Genomic DNA, 18,314 nt, shown 5'->3' with positions numbered 1-18,314 from the left:
TGATGAGAGGCAGCTGAATCTATTCTTCAAATGCATCTGTCTCGCCGCGCCTCGATGTGTTCTTGATGCCAGTCGTGCCTGCCGGGAGGCCTCATTAGTCCGGGAAACCTCGCAACACACGCTCGCTCGTCGGCACGCACGCATGGACGCGCCGACGCCCGCGTCAAACACGTCGCGTCGGCCACTCTGACTGCGCAAAGTCGGAAACATACAAATGCGTCGCTGAGAAAAAGACGCTAAACTCGCCGACAGATTAGTGGCGCCAAAGAGACAAAGCGGCGAGCGCTCTGGGGAGCGGCGACAAGCCAAAGGAGCAGCTGTTTAGGTGCAAAGGGGGGCAGCATACCTGATGGTAGGCCATTTGTAGCGTGTGTAGTCACACTGACCTGATCTCATCATGGAAAAAAAAGGGCCAACAGTCATCCACCTCTCAAATGAATGGTCATTCTGCTGTTGCTCGCCTGGCCACATGGGGGCAGTAGACTGACATATATATTTACATGAACATCTGTATAGAATACATATGTCCTCTCAGCTCTTCGTAGAGGATAAATAATATACAGTTTGACTCTGAGTACCATTATACTGAATGTCTAAGTGTGTTTATGGGGTTCTATATGTGTAAATGCTGTAAATGAGTGTAAATGCTTTCAAATCCAGGTTAAAAACTTTGCTTTTTTCTTATACCTTTGATTAGGGACTTTTAAACAGCTTTAATTAAGTGTTTTTTTTTTTTTTTTTTTTTTTAATAATATTAATTATATATATTAATATATTAATATTATTTTAAACTTCCTTATGTTAAATGTTTTAAAGTTTGTTGAATAATGTTTTAAGATTGTTATTGTATGTTTTTTTTTTTTTTTTTTTTTAGTAAATTTTGTAACCTATTTTTATTTTTTATTTTTTTTCCTCTGAATGTTAACTACTGTTTTTTGATGCTTATGTGTTGTCTTTCCTCGTGTAAAGCACATTGAGTTGCCTTGTGTATGAAATGTGCTATACAAATAAACTTGCCTTGCCTTGCCTTGCCTATATGTGTGTGTGTGTGTGTGTGTGTGTGTGTGTGTTTCCCATTATGAGTTAGCGGTAGTGGACTAAAGGGGAAAAGCTACAGTACATGTTTGTTTCAAATCTCCTAGTTTTATGTTTAACTCATTCACTCCCAGCCATTTTCACTGAAGCAATTTCCTTCGCTCCGGGATGTTTTACTGGATTTTGATTTTGCAAGGCCCACAGAATATTGTGTTCTTTTGCTATAAAAACATGGGACCTACCAAAAGAAAGAACAGAGTCTCTGTTTCCGTTTCGCATCAATTAGCATTAGAATGTAGCTGGGTTTCATCATTATTCACAAATCTGTTTAGAACTGTGGGGAAATCAGCTTGTTTTCAACATGGCCTGGTTGATCTCTTATACTCTGATGCCACCTGCTGCTCAATTTTGTAATAACTCCCATTGCTTCAACCGTTCTTTGCAGGTCAGAGGCTGCATCAAAGCCTTCTGTATGCTCTAGCATAAAAAATAAAAATAAAAAAATAAAAAATACGACTTAGGGACACTATTTAAAATATAACGTATTTATATGTTTTTGGGAGCGAATTAGTTAATTTGACAGTAAACTTCAAATGAGAATGGCATAAAACTTTCTTTTTTTTAATGAATTGCAAAGTGAGTTGAGTATACAGTAAGTAACTATAGAATGCAATTTATGGACAAATTGCATATGAAGGCTGACGTGGAATGATTTGGAAATATATTGAATGATGTGGAATGATATTGAATGAAATTAAATGATATACATATAAAAAACATTTTTTGGCTTTGATTTTGAAATTTTGAAACAATTTTGCGGTCAGTTTTGGTGGACGAGGGGGACCACTGGGGATGCCTAAACACAAGAATCCAGGATGTACCTAATGTTTTGGCCAACATGGCTGCCCAATAAGTTACAATAAATTGTTTGGTTTGCTCAAAGCTCTATTATCAGTCACCAGAGACTGGAATTCCACATACACAAGAAAAACAGAGCACCCTATAGTTTCAATCTGGTTTGAAAATGAAATGGCTGACAAATGGCATTTTGTGGAATGAACAACTGCAAGCCTCCCATGCTGCCCTCCCACAAACAAACACGCCCCACCAACACAGAGCAGCTCACGTGCGAGATTGTTTACAAATCACTTGTCATGAATAGCCCAAGCAAATCACGGCGCTATTGTCGACTTGAAAATGACAATCAGAGCTGCATTGTCGGAGAACTTGTTGAGAATGGCAACACACAACGGAGAAAAGCTTTTTGGATGAGCCATTGTTGACAGTAAAATACGTTGTCTTGCATATGACACTTTCTTGGGCGTTCCTACAATCATATTTTGTAGAAGACACATTGAGACCAACAGCTCACAAAAATACAAGTGTGAGTCATGTTTATTTTATTTTTGCACCAAAGTCAGATGTTGGTACTACTAAAAAGTGTTTTTCCTAATCAGTGGAATCAAACAAGTGATCCAAATGCTCCAGTGATTTTTTGCTTTTGTTTAGGTTTTTGTTGTGATAGCAACTGGAAAGGAAACATAAACCTGAATTGAGGAAATAGTGAGCCTATGCCTACAATCATTTAAATAATATAAAGCACAAAATAATATATTAGCCTTCGTCCTTCCCCTGCCCATCCTGTGCTCTCACTCAGCTCTGATCTGCAAGGCTGCTCATGTCTCTTAAGTCTGCCTAATCTTACAACATCAACTCTGTATCGCGTTTCATTACGAGTGCTGGGCATGGCAATCATCACGTTTTACACCCACCAGTCCTCCAACCGCCTGCTTTCCTCAAATCCATGTTAAGTTGAGCTCCTGAGTGTGCGCTTAAGATCATAAACTTGGTGATCATGCCAAAAGTGTGCTTTCCGATCAGCTTCTGCATTGGGTCTGTGCAGGTGTCCCTAATAATGTGGCCAGTGAATGTGTGCACTGCACAGTATTTTCTGCCATAACTAATTTTCCACTCTTAGGCAACACACAAACACACACCATTATTTTGAATCCCAGCATACGTGTGTGCAGATAAAGATAAGGATGCAATTGGGAAGGAGGGGGGGAATATGGATTATGTCTCGGGAGTAAATCTTCATCCTTTACACTCGAAAATTAGGCGACTTCCTGTTGCTGCGCAGGATTTACACATGAGGATTTAAACGATTCCCAGCCAGTGGCATTATCACAAGCTATTTCTGGACACACATTTTAATTAAATGCTCCTGTTTGTCTTGTGAAAATAATGTAGACAAATGCTTTCTTCATTCACACATCGAAAGCTTTATGCCAAAAAGGAGATCATTTCTAAACATTTTACACACTATATATATATATATATATATATATATATATATATATATATATATATATATATATATATATATATATATATATATATATACACCAATTTGATACCAATTAATCCCGATACGAATTTAGAAGTTGATTGTTGCGATTTTTTTTTTTACTAAACTTTTGAAATTAAATAAACTTGTACATGTCCAATAGTAAGATTTGTATGAAAATATATTATTTATTTATCTGAAACTTCAGTCATACTAACTGTGCGCCACTTCATTTAACAAACAGGTTGTAATCTGTTTCATGTTTGAACAGCATTGAAATAAAATATTAAGGCTTAATGTTCCTTTAATATAACATTCTTCCATGCTTAACTCTTTGACTGCCAAAAACGTTTAATAACGATTAGTAAAATCACGATGTATGCCACCATAAATGTTATATGACGTCAACTATGTTTTTTTATTTATTTATTTATTTTTTTTTTTAAATCAATGGGCAGTGCAACATCTAAGTGAGGCGTGGCTGGTCAATAGGTTGTGGAATCAAAAACACTCACTAACTATGGCCAGAAGATGGCAGCATTGTATCTCTTTTCAATGGGCTGCCGGTGGATGAAATTACAATGAAACATGACAAAATCTGATGAAATAGAACTTTTTCAAAGATGATTCACCCAAGCCTTTGTCATATTAAAGTTGTTTTTTTGTTTGTTTTTTGAAAAACATGTGGCAGTAAAAGAGTTAAGGTGTGAATCCTAACCCTAAGTAAGACGTTTTGTTGAATAGTTTTCTGTCAAAAATGGATGTTTAAAAATCGATTTGGCTGCCTATTGAATCGATTCGAGAATTGCGAGCTGTAATATCTCGATATATTGCAGAATCGATTTAAAACCCCCCTAATATATATATGAAATGTCCTTTTCAACCGCAGACCCTCTCGAGTTCCGCCGACACGACGTCGGCAAACAAACACAAGCGAGACACAATGAGGCTGAGATGAAGTTGAGGCTGTTACGCAACATTCGTCAGCTTCATTAATTAGTGACATGGCTGAGCTACTACAAGGGGGCAAATATGCAAAAATAATACCATTAAACTTTTAACATGTTTTGCTTTCAAAGCATCAAGTTGACATGCAGGCGGCATTTTGCCCATGGAAGGAGACATTTTATTTGTGAGGTTTTTTTTCTTGACACTTTCCCGATTTCTTGTTGCTAGATTGTTTATTTGATGAATGTGTATATGCATTATGTGGGGCTGCACTTTTACACTACGGTGTCATCTGTCCTTTGGAACATATTGCATTTAATTGGTTGATCGTGTCACAGATACCTGCCTTTTTTAACAAGCACATTTTTCAAGCACTTCATCTGTCTTGTGCGCACATACAGTATTAAAAAAATAATAATAAATCACTCACACCACAGCCAACACGTTCCAGGTGTTTTAGTGGGAAATGTCCACACGTCTGGTACATAAGACAAGAGACAATAATACTTCTGCTCGCTTCATAAATCTACAAAACTCATTATGCATGGATCATATAATACAGTTAATTACTCACAGTGTGTCATTGCCTTGAACACACGCGAGTGGTCTTCTTCCGCTGTGTTCTATTACGACCTAAAGGCATGAATCCCGATCTGACTGCGAGTGACCCTGACCTTGTGTTCTCCGTGTTTGCGCTGGAGTCCATCGGGCCTCATTAATCACCTCAGTGTGTACCACCTGGACATCTCCCTCGCAGTGAGAACATGGGCGCGGCAAAGACATTCTCTCGCCTCGTGGAATCTTCTTATGGAATCTTTACACAGTGAAGCCGTATGTTGTTGTTTGTGAAGGAATTTAACAATATCGAGGATTTGTACTACAGTGGAACCTCTACTTACGAACGTCTCTTCATACGAAATTTTCGAGTTACGAAACGCCTCAACGGGAAAATATTGCCTCTTGTTACGAAAGAAATTTCTAGATACGAAAGGTAAAAATACATTACCGAACGCAACATACTTTCGGTAACATGTATGGCTCTTTCCTACCATAGGTATCTATGAGCGTAAATACTAGATCGGTGTTTGTGCATCGTTCTGGCATCCCATTGGCTAACCCCGGGTTTTCACCGGTTGCGGTTGCGGTGCGGTTGCGGTGCGGTTGCGGTGCGGTCCGGCGACGCAAGCAATTAGATTCCATTCATTCGAAGAGTTCAGTTTACACCGCTTGCGGGTGCGTTGCGTGTCGACTGCGGAAGGCCTGCGGCGTGCCGCAAGCCTTCCGCAAGGATAGACCTATTTTCTATTTTTGCCGGACGCCGCAGCGGTAGGCCTCCGGCAAATGGCAAGCTAGCACAAAACACATCGAGCGGGACAGGAAGACCGACGCAGTTTCAAAATAAATTTCCGGTTACCTTTCAGAATAAAACACTCGCCAGCTCCTATTTCGCAAGTTTTTCAGCAAAACGTGACGTTGGCGTCGCCGGGCCATGTGCTCATTCACGGTTTAGACACCAGCGAACATGGACGAGGAGAGGTTTATATTGGAGGTGGAAAACCACAAAATAATTTATGACACGGCACATCCTTTTTATAAGGACTGTAATGTATTGTGAGTTTGATGTTCGCGATTGCTTGTTGTGCCCGTCTCGCTTGCCGTACTGAGCGGCAGCCGGACGCGGAAGACAGAAATAAAGAGTGGACCCGCACTGACCCGACTCTCGTTATTAATATACTTTACAAGGACAACCAAAAAAAGGATGCTGCATGGAATCTCATATCTTTCTGCTTCTCTGTTGAGCAGACTTTCTGTATGTTTGTCGTTGTGAAATGCCACATGATCGCGCGCGCGCGGTCCCGCGAGACACGTTGGGAAGTGGGCGGCGATGGAGCTGCCGGACCGCAGCTGTGCGGAGCCGGTGTGGATTGACAAAAAAATTGACCCGTCCGGAGCACGCAGTCAAACGCACCGCACCGCAACCGCACCGCAACCGCATCCAGTGAAAACCCGGGGTAAGAGGAACCTCTACCATAGGTATCTATGAGCGTATACTAGATCGGTGTCTATACGGAGTCCTCATCATTCATCCCGCAGCCCATGAGGTGTTCCGTTTTTCGTAAATGTATGAACTAACGGCCAACGAATTTGTGCAAAAATTCAAACAATTGTTGATTGATGAAGGCACAGTAAGTTTTTAATTGCGAAGAGACGGGCCTTTTTTTGAAAAAGATGCCTCGCCATACCGGAGGTTTCCATGAAGTTTCAGAATTTGTTTAAAAGAATCGCCCCGAGAAAAAGTGTTCACCAGTCGGGCGTTTGCTCCCAAAGATGATGTTTGCCTTGGACATTTCCGAAGGATTGTTTTAGAAAAAAAAAAAAAAAAAAAAAAGCAAACATCCATGGATCAGTTCTTTACAAAACACCAGGCAAAAAAAAAAAAAAAAAACACTTCTGAGAGAGGAGAACATGAACCAAAGAGGGCAAAAAACGATGAGGACATTAGTTAAAAAGGTAAATGACCATTTTTATTCTTTACTCTATTCTTTGTTTTTTACATTATGCACAACTCTGATTTATTGTGCAATAATCTAATTGTAACATGTATTTGTTACATGTTTTGATGCATTTTTATGCTTTATAAAACATTTATGTTTGAATTTTGGGAGGCTTGGAACGGATTAGGGCATTTACATGGAAAATTAGTCTCTACTTACAAAATTTTCTACTTAAGAACTTTCTTCCAGAACCAATTAATTTCATAACTAGAGGTACCACTGTAGTTCATTCTTAACTAGGAGAGTTGGGAGCGCCCATGTATGTGTCTAATCGAGCTTCTGACTCCCGTAGGGTCGCCTCTGAAGCAGGCTGCTCTCAACAAGCGAACACACTGTTGGAAGCATCCAGCAATTGCTGCTAACCAAAGCACCATGTCATATTTTTACCTGAATGACGAGAGACAACTGTTTATGTCAAACTCAATTGCACAGATTAAAAGCTTAAATCCAACTTCTTTGTTTGTGAACGCTCCTGTGCATTTACGTTGTGACCCCGTGCTTATAAATTTAGGCCCCAAACTAATTTTGTTTGTGAGGACAGCCATTTTTGTCAATGTCATGTCAAGTTCATGTCGGAGCATGACGCGCACACTCAATGATGAAAACTAGTTTCCGCACCCCACAGAAAGGGTCTTTCCATGCCAAATCACCAAAAACGTTAACCAATCAGCTTTTGATTCGAATGAAACTTGGTATATTTGTTGGTAGTGATGGCATAAGACTAAATATCAAAATTTAAATCAATCGGAGCAGTAGTTTGGGAGCTATGGGCCAACAAATTTGCACTTTTTGGACAAAAAAGGGGCATGGTCACCTTGCTTTGAACCCTGACATCCTACTGGCTCAATCTTCATAAAAACAGGAATTGTTGGAATTCAACAACAATCCCAAATATGCAAATATTTGTGTATATTTTTAGTCACCTTTTGACCTATTACTTTAGTTGACCCACCTGACCTTAACAAAACGTTTTCATGAATTGTAATCTCCCACACAAATTTCAGGTTTTTTTTTTTAGCACCAACAAGGAATCAAAGTGTCCATACCCTCAGAATTGCAATGAATATTCAACTTTCTCTTATGCAGTTAAAGTGTTGTTTCTAGTCACATGTAATTAAATCATGGGTCTATTATCAAATTAATCAACAACTATTTTAAAAATCAAGTAATCGTTTGGAGACATTTTTAATTTTAAATTGTCCAAATCGTCTGATTTCAGCATATCAACAGTAATTGTCCACTGATTACTGTAGTCCTTCATGAAAGAAGATGGATTATCATCTGTGTTTAATCAAAATAAGACATTTGCAAACATTTTTCTTTCTCTCTTTTTTTTTTTTTTTTACTTTGGGAAACAATGACCGAACCGGCAACATAGTAAAACATCAATTCTGCCACCCCACCCTTTTTATTTACCGTATTTTTCGGCTTATAAGTCGCAGTTCTTTTCATAGTTTGGCCGGGGGTGCGACTTATACTCTGTTGCGACTTATGTGTGAAATTAACACATTATTATATCATTTCACATGTTATTTTCACACTAAACCGCAAGAGGGCGCTCTAGGCCTGTGTTGATAAGTTCAAAATTGCATCGTCTACATCCCGAGTTGGGGGAGTTGTTTAAAAGTGACACCGAGGATGAAGATTTCATTGGATTTAGTGATTTGGAGTGAAACTGATAGTTTGGTAAACTTGTTAGCATGTTCTTTATGCTTGAGTTATATGAATAACTTGTAGTGATGGGAACATAATACACCCACGGAACGTTGGGACGAAAGAAGAGTTCCGGGTGGGAAGGTTTTGTTATGTGGAAAAGGGAAGTTAGCCTGTTAGCTTCTAGCTGAGTGGGGAGTTGCTGTTAAGACCTCAGAAGCTGATGTCAATAAAACGCCAGCCTTTGGCGCCGTGCTTCAACACTCCGCCTCCGACTCCCGTCACTCCTCGCTACAAATTATTTTCGCTACTGACATTACCAGGCATGTCACTCATGTAACGTTATTATACCGTACACTTATTCAGCCTGTTGTTCTCTCTTTTATTTTTATTTTAAATTGCCTTTCAAGATGACATGTATGTTTTTGGTGTTGGATTTTACCAAATAAATTTCCCCCAAAAATGCGACTTATACTCCAGTGCGACTTATACATGTTTTTTCTTCTTAATTATGCATTTTTTGGCTGGTTCGATTTATAATCCGAAAAATACGGAAAAAGTACGAAATAAACACCAATCACTGGTTAATAAAGAGTAATCAGGGGGAAAAAATGTTGCAATACAATTTAATACAAAATTACAATATTCTATTAGTCGATTAATCAATTGAATAATCAAAAGATTAATCAATTCTAAAAATATTTGATAGCGATTCTGAGGGAATAGCAATTTTAAGCTCCACACATAATGACTTTTACTGTACCATGCATGCACGCAGCCCAAATGTCCTAGTTCACATCCCTTGATGAGTCTCCATTGTAAGACAGCGGAGCATCGCATGGCGTAAATAATGCCTTAAATGGTGCAAACGAGAAGCTCTTTAACGTCTTCTTCCCAGTTTGGGGGGGTTGAGAGCTTGGACTCCTCTAGCAGTAATTATCTCAGGTAGTTCATTAGCACCCTGGCCTCCGCAATGGAAATGTACCACACGCTCAGATGTTGTTGCCCATTTGGTTGTGGCCCATTCAGTCCAGGCCGGTTATCAGCTGGCAGGGAAGATAACCGCTCACATTGGCGCGGATAATAGAGCAGTTTTACGAGTCCGACAAAAGTGCGCAATGTGATGATCAAGGTGATGAAAGCAGTTCATAAATGAGGAATGTTAGGATTCACAGCAGGGATGTTCCTTGCCGTGCCATGCCTGTGTTAGCTCAGAATAAAGCCGCTTACAGAGCAGAATAATGAATTCCCCAACTGTGGATGAATGCATAATACCAGATGTTGGGAGTTTTAAACAAACAGCTCCAAGCAGCGCCACTTTTGTTTTTGAGGTTTGTCTGACTGCTGCCGTTTCTGTAGGGAGAACGCAGAGGAAAACAATGTGTTCTGCTAAGTGCTGCCCTCCACCCAGCGTCGAGCTCGGCTCCCCCGCTCTATCTTCCAAATTGTGGATGCGCGTCTCGGTGAGCGTTCTCTTGGGGCGAGCGGGCCAATCCTATTGCGGCGTTCGCATTGGCGTTCAAGGAATGGCGAGGGTGGGGGGGAATAAAAGGGAAAGTAGAGATGCTAATCGTCTACCGGTTGGAGGACGCTGTTTTGGGACGCTGAGGCAGGCAGATGCAAAGAAAGATGTTTACATCTCTCTCAAAGTCATTTGATGGAGTCTAAAAGGCATGCAGATGAAGATCTCCGCTTTCAAGCCTGGCGGACTAACAATATTTAGCCCCACGAGCGAAAGCCTGATACGCTTTGCATCAGCAGGACAACCAACTGCCTCTCCCTCTCCTATTACAGGCGAACATTAATACTACCTTTTTTTGCGTAAAACTTTCACAATAGTCATCAAAGTGGCAGACAGAGTGTGAACAACAAAACTTTTTGAACTCAAATAAATCCAAGCAGATGCAAAGATTTTCTTGCTGGCTCACGCAGCCCGCAGACTCGGACTAATCCAACGTGACTTCCATATCCTCACCCTGCACAGCACAGATGTCTGAATTTGCAACTTGTTTGGAAACATGCTTTTGACAGTGTGTAATATACATAATTGAATATGACACATTATATATGTGGTGTGTGTGACTTTTTGGCTCATTACATGAAGTGAACTGCATTAACTCATACTATTATACATTCATGGGGAAGCTGAAGAAGAACCTAATTACCAAAAAAAAAGAAGGAAGTAACGCTGACATCAGCAAAAAAAAAAAAAAACGGAATGGGAAAGTGCTGCAGGCAAGAGTTTTAAACTGAGCTCATCTTGTTTCCTCGACATTTTTGAGTGAGGCGCCGATACGTTTCATTAGTCTGTCCGTCCCATCACCCTATCCCGGCCTCTGCAATCCAAACGACGTGCTAATAGAAAGCAAGTCTGCTGCGATGTGTCAGCATATATACCATAACAGAAAAATACGGGACAGACGTTTGGTCTCTGGTTAGTGAAAGCCACACACACGGCGCGGCAGCGTAACAACCTTGTAAACAAAATTAATGAAACACATAATAGCGCCCATGCTCAGGCAGTGTGCTCTACAGAAATTTACATTTACATTGGAAAGCAAGGCAGCTCGAGGCTCGAAGACATCGGGGGGGATTTCACGCTGTCACAGTGCACGAAAAATGGTAAACACCACCCCCCTGCCCAAGTGAATGTATGTGACAAGAACCATTTCAAAAACGAGATCCTTATTAAAATAGCAGAAAAACAAATAGGCCTCGCCGCTTGGCAAGACTTCCAACTAAGACGGCCTGTCATCATTGACGAGGCGCGCACACATTAAAACAACAAGCCAACGGTGGCTCACAGAAAGGCAATGAGTAAGAAATGAGTTGTCTTACCGCTTTGAGATGAGTCACCTGAAACGAGAAGAGAGGAAAAAAAGATGAGTATGTCGCCTCAACAAGAAAAGCTGGAGGTCATTAGATGCACAGGCACAGGGTGGGGAAAACAATCCACACACAAAGCCACTCAATGAAACAGCATAAAAAGACCCATGAAGGCAGCGTTCATATTTTCTGTTTGCATTTATAAGGTAAAATAACAACCTTTGTTCTAATTATGGTAGAATCACCAGATACCACAAATAATTTTTCTCCCCAAAAGAGATAGACTTTAATAGCATGGATAATGGTTAAATTATGACAAGCCGTAATTAGAAACCGCAATTCGGAAAGGTAAATAAATCATCAATGTTAATTGCTCTCGGCCAGACATCTTGTCCATATGCATTATTTCTTAGCAACTTAGATAATGAATAACTCTTTGAAATAGCGACTGTCAGTCAAAGTCCAATAGACGTTACTCAAGTCGTACTCATCAAAGTGAAATAAGCATAGCCCAGCACGGCACCAACGATCATTAACCATGCATCAGCTGAGAAGACTATCGCTGTAACCTTAACAACATTGCCTAAACTTCTAAAACCAATGGACAGACAATCCTCTGGAATAACTGAGCATTTCCAAGAAAAAGTCTTAAAAGAACACACAACTTATAACTCATTCTTTACTATTGTGTATAAAGAATAAAAGTGCAAATATCGTGCGTAAACGACAGCTGCCGTTGCTCACTTGAATGGGAGTTTGCTGACTTAATGGGCAAGAAAAAGATCGTCTTCTATCCCAAATACTGCGCCAATTCTGATCGGAGTAAAATCCTCAGCAGGTCAGGTTTCATGTCATTTCGGGTAGGGGAGTGGCCTGTCCTATTGTGGGCTAAAGCGTGCTTAGCACGCGACATGTAGCTGTCAGAGTAAAAGTCACCCGGATGTTTACCGTCCACAACTTACATTCCCAAACATTACATTTCCATTTGGGTTTTTTAAAACCCCAAATAAGACCCCTGGGTTACCCCTTTTTCTAACCCGAATATTTGGTTATATAAACACGATCAGGGTAGCTCCTTTGAATGTAACATTGGTTTGTGTTGGGCGCATGCTCTATTCGTACAGCAACTACTTGTATGCGTGACGGCCATCTTATGTTGCCACTTGCTAACTTGAATGCATTGATTTACATGGCGTTTTCACATTATTTCCTGTCGCTACAGCGAAAATGTCACAGTGTGTATAACACACACGCTCACGCACACAAATACATGCATGTACAGTATGTGCGTAATGACGTCTGTGTGTCGCTGTTTAGATTGAGATATGAAGATGGGAGTAACTCTGTCCATGTCAACGAATTATCCCGAATGTTTTAGAAACATGAATTTTGACTTTGACCCAAATATTGACTGGATGTAAGCATAATTACTGACACCACCAGCTCCATGGTGTTATCCGCTGCCCTATTGACCAACATGCTAACACGATGTGAAGGTGACCAGGAAGTGACTGACGTGTGGTGAAACAATGCAGTGTATGAAGGCATGATCATCTATTGGGCGGCAGCCAGCACTGCTGGGGGCATCAAGATGTGCAAAGTGATCCAAAGTCATGGCGGCCATGTACAAACGCGGTATGGTGGCCACTTTATTCCACAAAATCTGGCAACATTTGGGTTTGGTTTGGTTTCTAGTGCTGCATAGGTTCAGAAAGAACCTATTAACACAAAAATATTTAATCATAAAGATTGAGTCCTTCATAACTTTGCATAACGAGACTGTTTATTTGACCATAATTATTGATATTTTTTAGAGTTATTTCTTTTCTTCTGCAGTGAGAGGCAACTGGAGGAAGCTCTGTTGCCAGGTAACAGCCACAGAGACACAGCTGAGTGGCTGGCCTTGCTGTAGAGAGTGCGCCGTCCCACCGAGTGCTGCTTCCCGGCGAGCTTGAGTGGCTCTCGAGATGGAACGGGACGTGCGATCAAAACAGCGAGCCGCGGCTTTCGCAAATGGAGTGCAATCTGAGACAGAAAGGCGTAACGGTGGCTAAAAGCCAGAAACTAGTCAAAAGTGTGCATGGCGCTAAATGCTACCGCTGTTTGTTTATATCATGTTACATGACCGGAGTTGGCGGCTGACTGCTTTTACAAGCATTTTGTGGACTCGGTAGGGTCACACGGTTGAGGCTATAGGAACCGGTGGAAGTTAAAACCAGTTGGGGACAAACTATTCCAATTTGGAATATGGAAGATGTGATTGATTTTTGGAAACTATGCATGCAATTTAGAGGGTGGCCATCCATCCCTCTACCGTCGTGGGGGCAGCGCGCTTTAGGAGGGATACCTAGACTTCCCTTTCCCCGGCCACTTCAACCAGCTTCACCGGTGGTCTCCTAATGTGTTCCCAGGCCAGCCGAGAGACATAGTCTCTCCAGCAAGTCCTGGGTCGTCCCCGGGGCCTCACGCCCATGGGACATGCCCAGAACACCTCCCCAGGGAGGTGTCCAGGAGGCATCCGAACTAGATGCCCGAGCCACCTCAGCTGGCTCCTTTCAACGTGGAGGAGCAGTGGCTCGACTGAGTCCCTCCCGGATGACCGAGCTTCTCAACCTATCTCTAAGGGAGAGCCCGGACACCCTGCGCAGGAAACTCATTTCGGCCGCTTGTATCCGGGATCTTGTTCTTTCGGTCACGACAGACAGCTCGTGACCATAGGTGAGGGTTGGAACGGAGATCGACCGGTAAATCGAGAGCTTTGCCTTACGGCTGATACAGAGTCCACATCACTGCAGGCGCTGCACCGATCCGCCTGTTGATCTCCCGCTTCATCCTACCCTCACTCGTGAACAAGACCCCAAGATACTTGAACTCCTCCACTTGGGGCCCGACCCGGAGAGGTCACGCCACCCTTTCCCGACTGAGGACCATGGTCTCCGATTTGGAGGTGCTGATCTTCATCCCAACCGCTTCACACTCGGCTACGAACTGCTCCAGTGAGAGTTGGAGATCACGGCTTGATGAAGCCAACAATACCACAAGCAGAGATGCATAGCTGAGAGTGGGCAGAGGTGACAAACCCAAGTTCAGAAAGCGGGAACTGGGAATGACTACAAAGCACAGTTTCTTCAACCGGTCTGTGATGCGACACGTTTTGACCGGCGCTCCTCACAAACACTCATTCTGCTTCCAGCCCCATCTCTCTCCTGGACCCTCTCACTAATCCCCCGCACTCGATGCTGAGGCTGCAACCTGTTAATTCGCCAAATCCCCTTTTGCTGCTCTTTGGTCATACCTCTCCTCTGATATGAAGTGGTTCTCAACAGGATACCAGAGCCGTCATATCTGCATGGAGGCTGTCCACGGCGGAATTTTTAAATCCATGCAGTCTGTTTTTGTTTTTCTAAATAAGCTCCTCTTTCCTCGCTTAAAAAACATCCATATTTGATAGCTTATTTCATGATATTCTGTGCATCCACCACCCGCCAGCCCCTTTTCACAAAAGTGCTCTACAATTTGCAGCCAGAAAGCCGATATGTAATTTGAGCCTGCCACCACCACTGCCTGGGTGTGCCAGTCAAATGGAACAACACTAAACACTGAATGTGACAAAGTGTTTTTTTTTTCTTTGCAACAAAATGGAGATTGCACGGATAAATATTCAAACGGCCAAAGAGCTGTGCCACTCAGACTGTGATATTAAACTGTCAACCTTGTCATCTTTTAATGTCTGTGAGAAAAAGAGCATTTAAAAGGGGACACTTGATGTTGGTGTGATTTAGGTAAAAAGCTTCTCATAGAAGCTTGTTTAAATATCTCACAATGAATAACGCACAGTATTATTTTTTTAAATGTTGTAATTCAGTTTGATGGTGGTAAAATCAAAAAAATACTCAGTGGCTAGTTGAACCCTTTCTGCTCATAAACACTTCAAGGCATCTAACCGTGTAAATGAACATTGTAAGTAATTCCTGATGGTGCCTGTCAGAACCTCCGTGAAAGGTCCTACCAATTATACACACGCTATCAATGAATTGTGGAAAACCTAAAGGGAATGTAGTGACATTATAGGCAGAAAAATGAAGGTTCGGAAAAATGAAGGTTCTCCAAAAGGTTCTAATATGCATTTGCAAGAGTGACCCGCTATCAAAGCTGTTTTACTCGTGCTGTACTGCTCCGGCGGGGTTAATGATGTGTGGTTACAACTCCAATGCTTGATTAAATTACTCATTTGAGGCTGGTATTAGTCGATTAATCTACCAATTAATTGGCTGGGTCAAAGGGATTATAACTGGTTCTCTGAGTTAGAGCCCCAGTATGCTGATGAAAAATTCAAATTCATCGCTAAAACTATTTTTAAAAATGAGAAGACATAATATTAAAAACAATGCAGTTCATCAGCAAGGATCGGCTACCTGCCCCGTGGATTGCAATTTCCGTCCAGGGGCTCTAATGTTATTCCGCTTGCCTCATTGCCTCAGCTCGCATGCTCCGGCGAGCACAAAACCACTCACACCTCCTGCAGTGTGTGTTAAATTAAAAAAAAAAAAAATTAACATGAGGTGAGCTGAGGTGCACTGCTGATAGCCGAGTTTACCAATCCTGCACTCGAATCTCCTCTCATTGCTATCAGTTTTGTATTTAAGATGCCATTTGCAATTTCTGCCGCTTACTACTCCTTCGGGTTGAGTAAGACATTTGCTAACGTGAAATGAAAACACAAACGTAGGACTGACATCCCGCCTCCCTGAGGCGTCGTCTCGCGCCGGTTTATGAGTTTCCTCCATCTCCGCGTAGTGTATCTTAATATACACGCCCTTCTCGAAATCCCCTTCATTCAATTAGAAGACTGTAATTTGTGCGTCAACATATTTCATTAGGCCGTCCTCCTCCGTCACTGAAGGGATTAGCTTCTCCTTCCTTTTTATTTACTAAATGCAGAAACATCACATTCCTACAGGAGAGAATTATTTGAGTGTGTGACTTTACATCGCCCTCTCGAAAGGATATTGTTGTTTCTGCAGCAAAAAAAAACAAAAAAACAGTTCAGTTTAGAGAATATTTCATGCAAGTTGGTTATTTTCTATGTTGCCAAATCACTTCCATTTAACTATTGTTCTATTGAAAAGTCAAAATGCGTCCAATTGCTACTGAATAATATCAGACTTTTTCTCGACTGGCCCCCTCAAGGGACAACACGATGCCCTTGAAGAATAATTTGCAAAACTTTTTGGACAATGTTACAATTAATGAAGTGCTAAACCAAACCAGATAAGTGTTGAGGTCCCTCCCATTTTTTTTTTTTTTTTTGTAAAGCACATGCAGTTGTTGCTTTTGTATTTATTTATTTCCGCGAGTCATTAGTCATCCAAACAGCTTTCCTCACCTCGCTGCCTTATCTGGTATATACCTCCATCTCCTACTATATGTCACCCATTTCTCGCTCCACCCTCCCCTTGCCCCCCTGGTGGCCTTAATTACAACTTGTAAAAACCCGACCTGGATCCAATTTCCACACTCCAACCGCACTGCCCCTGAGATGAATGCCCCACTGGCCAAATTTGATTAAGTTCTGTTGAAATTATGCGTGTCGATGTGTGCGTACGTATGTGTGCCATTTTTAACATTTGGAAAATGTTGACATTGTCGTCGGATAGGGTAAATATTTATCGGCAAACTAGAACGCATGACCTAAATGCGCAAAGTCAGTCAACAAGTGAATTCGGAGAGAAAATATTTGCATTTATTATAACAGACCATATGTACAATCTTAACTCGTTCACTGCCATTGACTGAAAAAGACGTCAATGTCAAATTTATTGCTGGCCTGGCAGTGAATGTGTTAAAGGGATACTTGAATACATTGAGCCATTTTCAGTTGCAAAAAAAGTTAACATTTTGTCTATAATTTATGTGATAAAGTCAGAATTTTTCATGTACAATTAACACCTTTAAAAACATTTTTTTCTCCACTTGCTGTCGACTGAAGATGACATCACCTGTGCTGAGGAAGTAGGTAACGACCAATCATGGCTCAGTTTGCTGACCAAACCCCAAAAACAGGTGAGCCATGATTGGTTGTTACCTACTTCCTCAGCACAGGTGATGTCATCTTCAGTCGACTGCAAGTGGAAAAATTGTTTTTAAAGGTATTAATTGTACATGAAAAATAATGTCATCAAATTAATTCTGGACAAAATATTAACTTTTCACTGCTGAATATGGTGAGTCAAGTATCCTTTTAAATTTCTTACAAATTAGTGCAATTTCAACACTATGAGTCGTGTTTTCATTTACACAAGTTTAATTTGCATTGATTCTATAAACAATGCATTTTTTTTTTTGTAAAACAAGTTATTATAAATCATTTTAAATGTAAAAACTAAGTTCCACATCCATCCTGTAGCCTTGACAACCTAAACTGACTCATCACACTATACAATCGAAATGGTCACTTTTCCGAATAGGGGTGCAGTTGCGCGTCTGCCTTATACATAAAAATAGAGGGGAAAAAAACTCCACCAAAACAACCTCTTTTGAACTGAAGTTGTTGATTGACATTTTGCAACTGAAATGTTTTTGTATAGTAGTTATTTTTGCAGAACTGCATTCGTCACAGTGCAAAGGTGGGCAGCATTTTATATGACGTAGACTTAGTTTTCTTTCTTTTTCTTTAATTCATTATTTTGCTTTTGAACCTGCCTCGTTTTAGCCTCCAAATCCTGAGCAACATCCAATTTTAGAAAGGCATTTCAGTGGTAAGTGGTTCTTATGGTGGTCCGTGGTAGTCAGTGAGACTTCTATTGGACAAAATTAGCAACAATCGTTAATATTATTGAAAAGCGGAGGTAAATTAGCACAGATTTTCGACGTTGTGCTAGTGGAATTTGATTGACAGTTTTGTGAATGTGACTCAAAACTGTAATTTGCTACTGCTGCTGATGACGATC

At 41.1% G+C, this 18,314-nt stretch overlaps 1 protein-coding gene across 4 annotated transcripts in view; it reads right to left on the bottom strand.

The window, feature by feature from the left end:
• The window catches only part of LOC144003105 (neurexin-2-like), a 392,228-nt gene that overhangs the window by 225,466 nt on the left and 148,448 nt on the right, over nt 1-18,314 (bottom strand). For all 4 annotated transcript variants that reach the window (XM_077498936.1, XM_077498934.1, XM_077498935.1 and 1 more), the window contains one exon: nt 11,377-11,394. In XM_077498936.1, the coding sequence (XP_077355062.1) occupies nt 11,377-11,394 (18 nt within the window). The remainder of the gene's footprint in view (nt 1-11,376; nt 11,395-18,314) is intronic.

The sequence above is a fragment of the Festucalex cinctus genome, chromosome 16, assembly GCF_051991245.1.
Source record: "Festucalex cinctus isolate MCC-2025b chromosome 16, RoL_Fcin_1.0, whole genome shotgun sequence".
Taxonomy (NCBI): domain Eukaryota; kingdom Metazoa; phylum Chordata; class Actinopteri; order Syngnathiformes; family Syngnathidae; genus Festucalex; species Festucalex cinctus.
The sequence above is the reverse complement of the archived record's forward strand: the minus strand, read 5'-3'. Positions and strand labels throughout refer to the sequence as shown.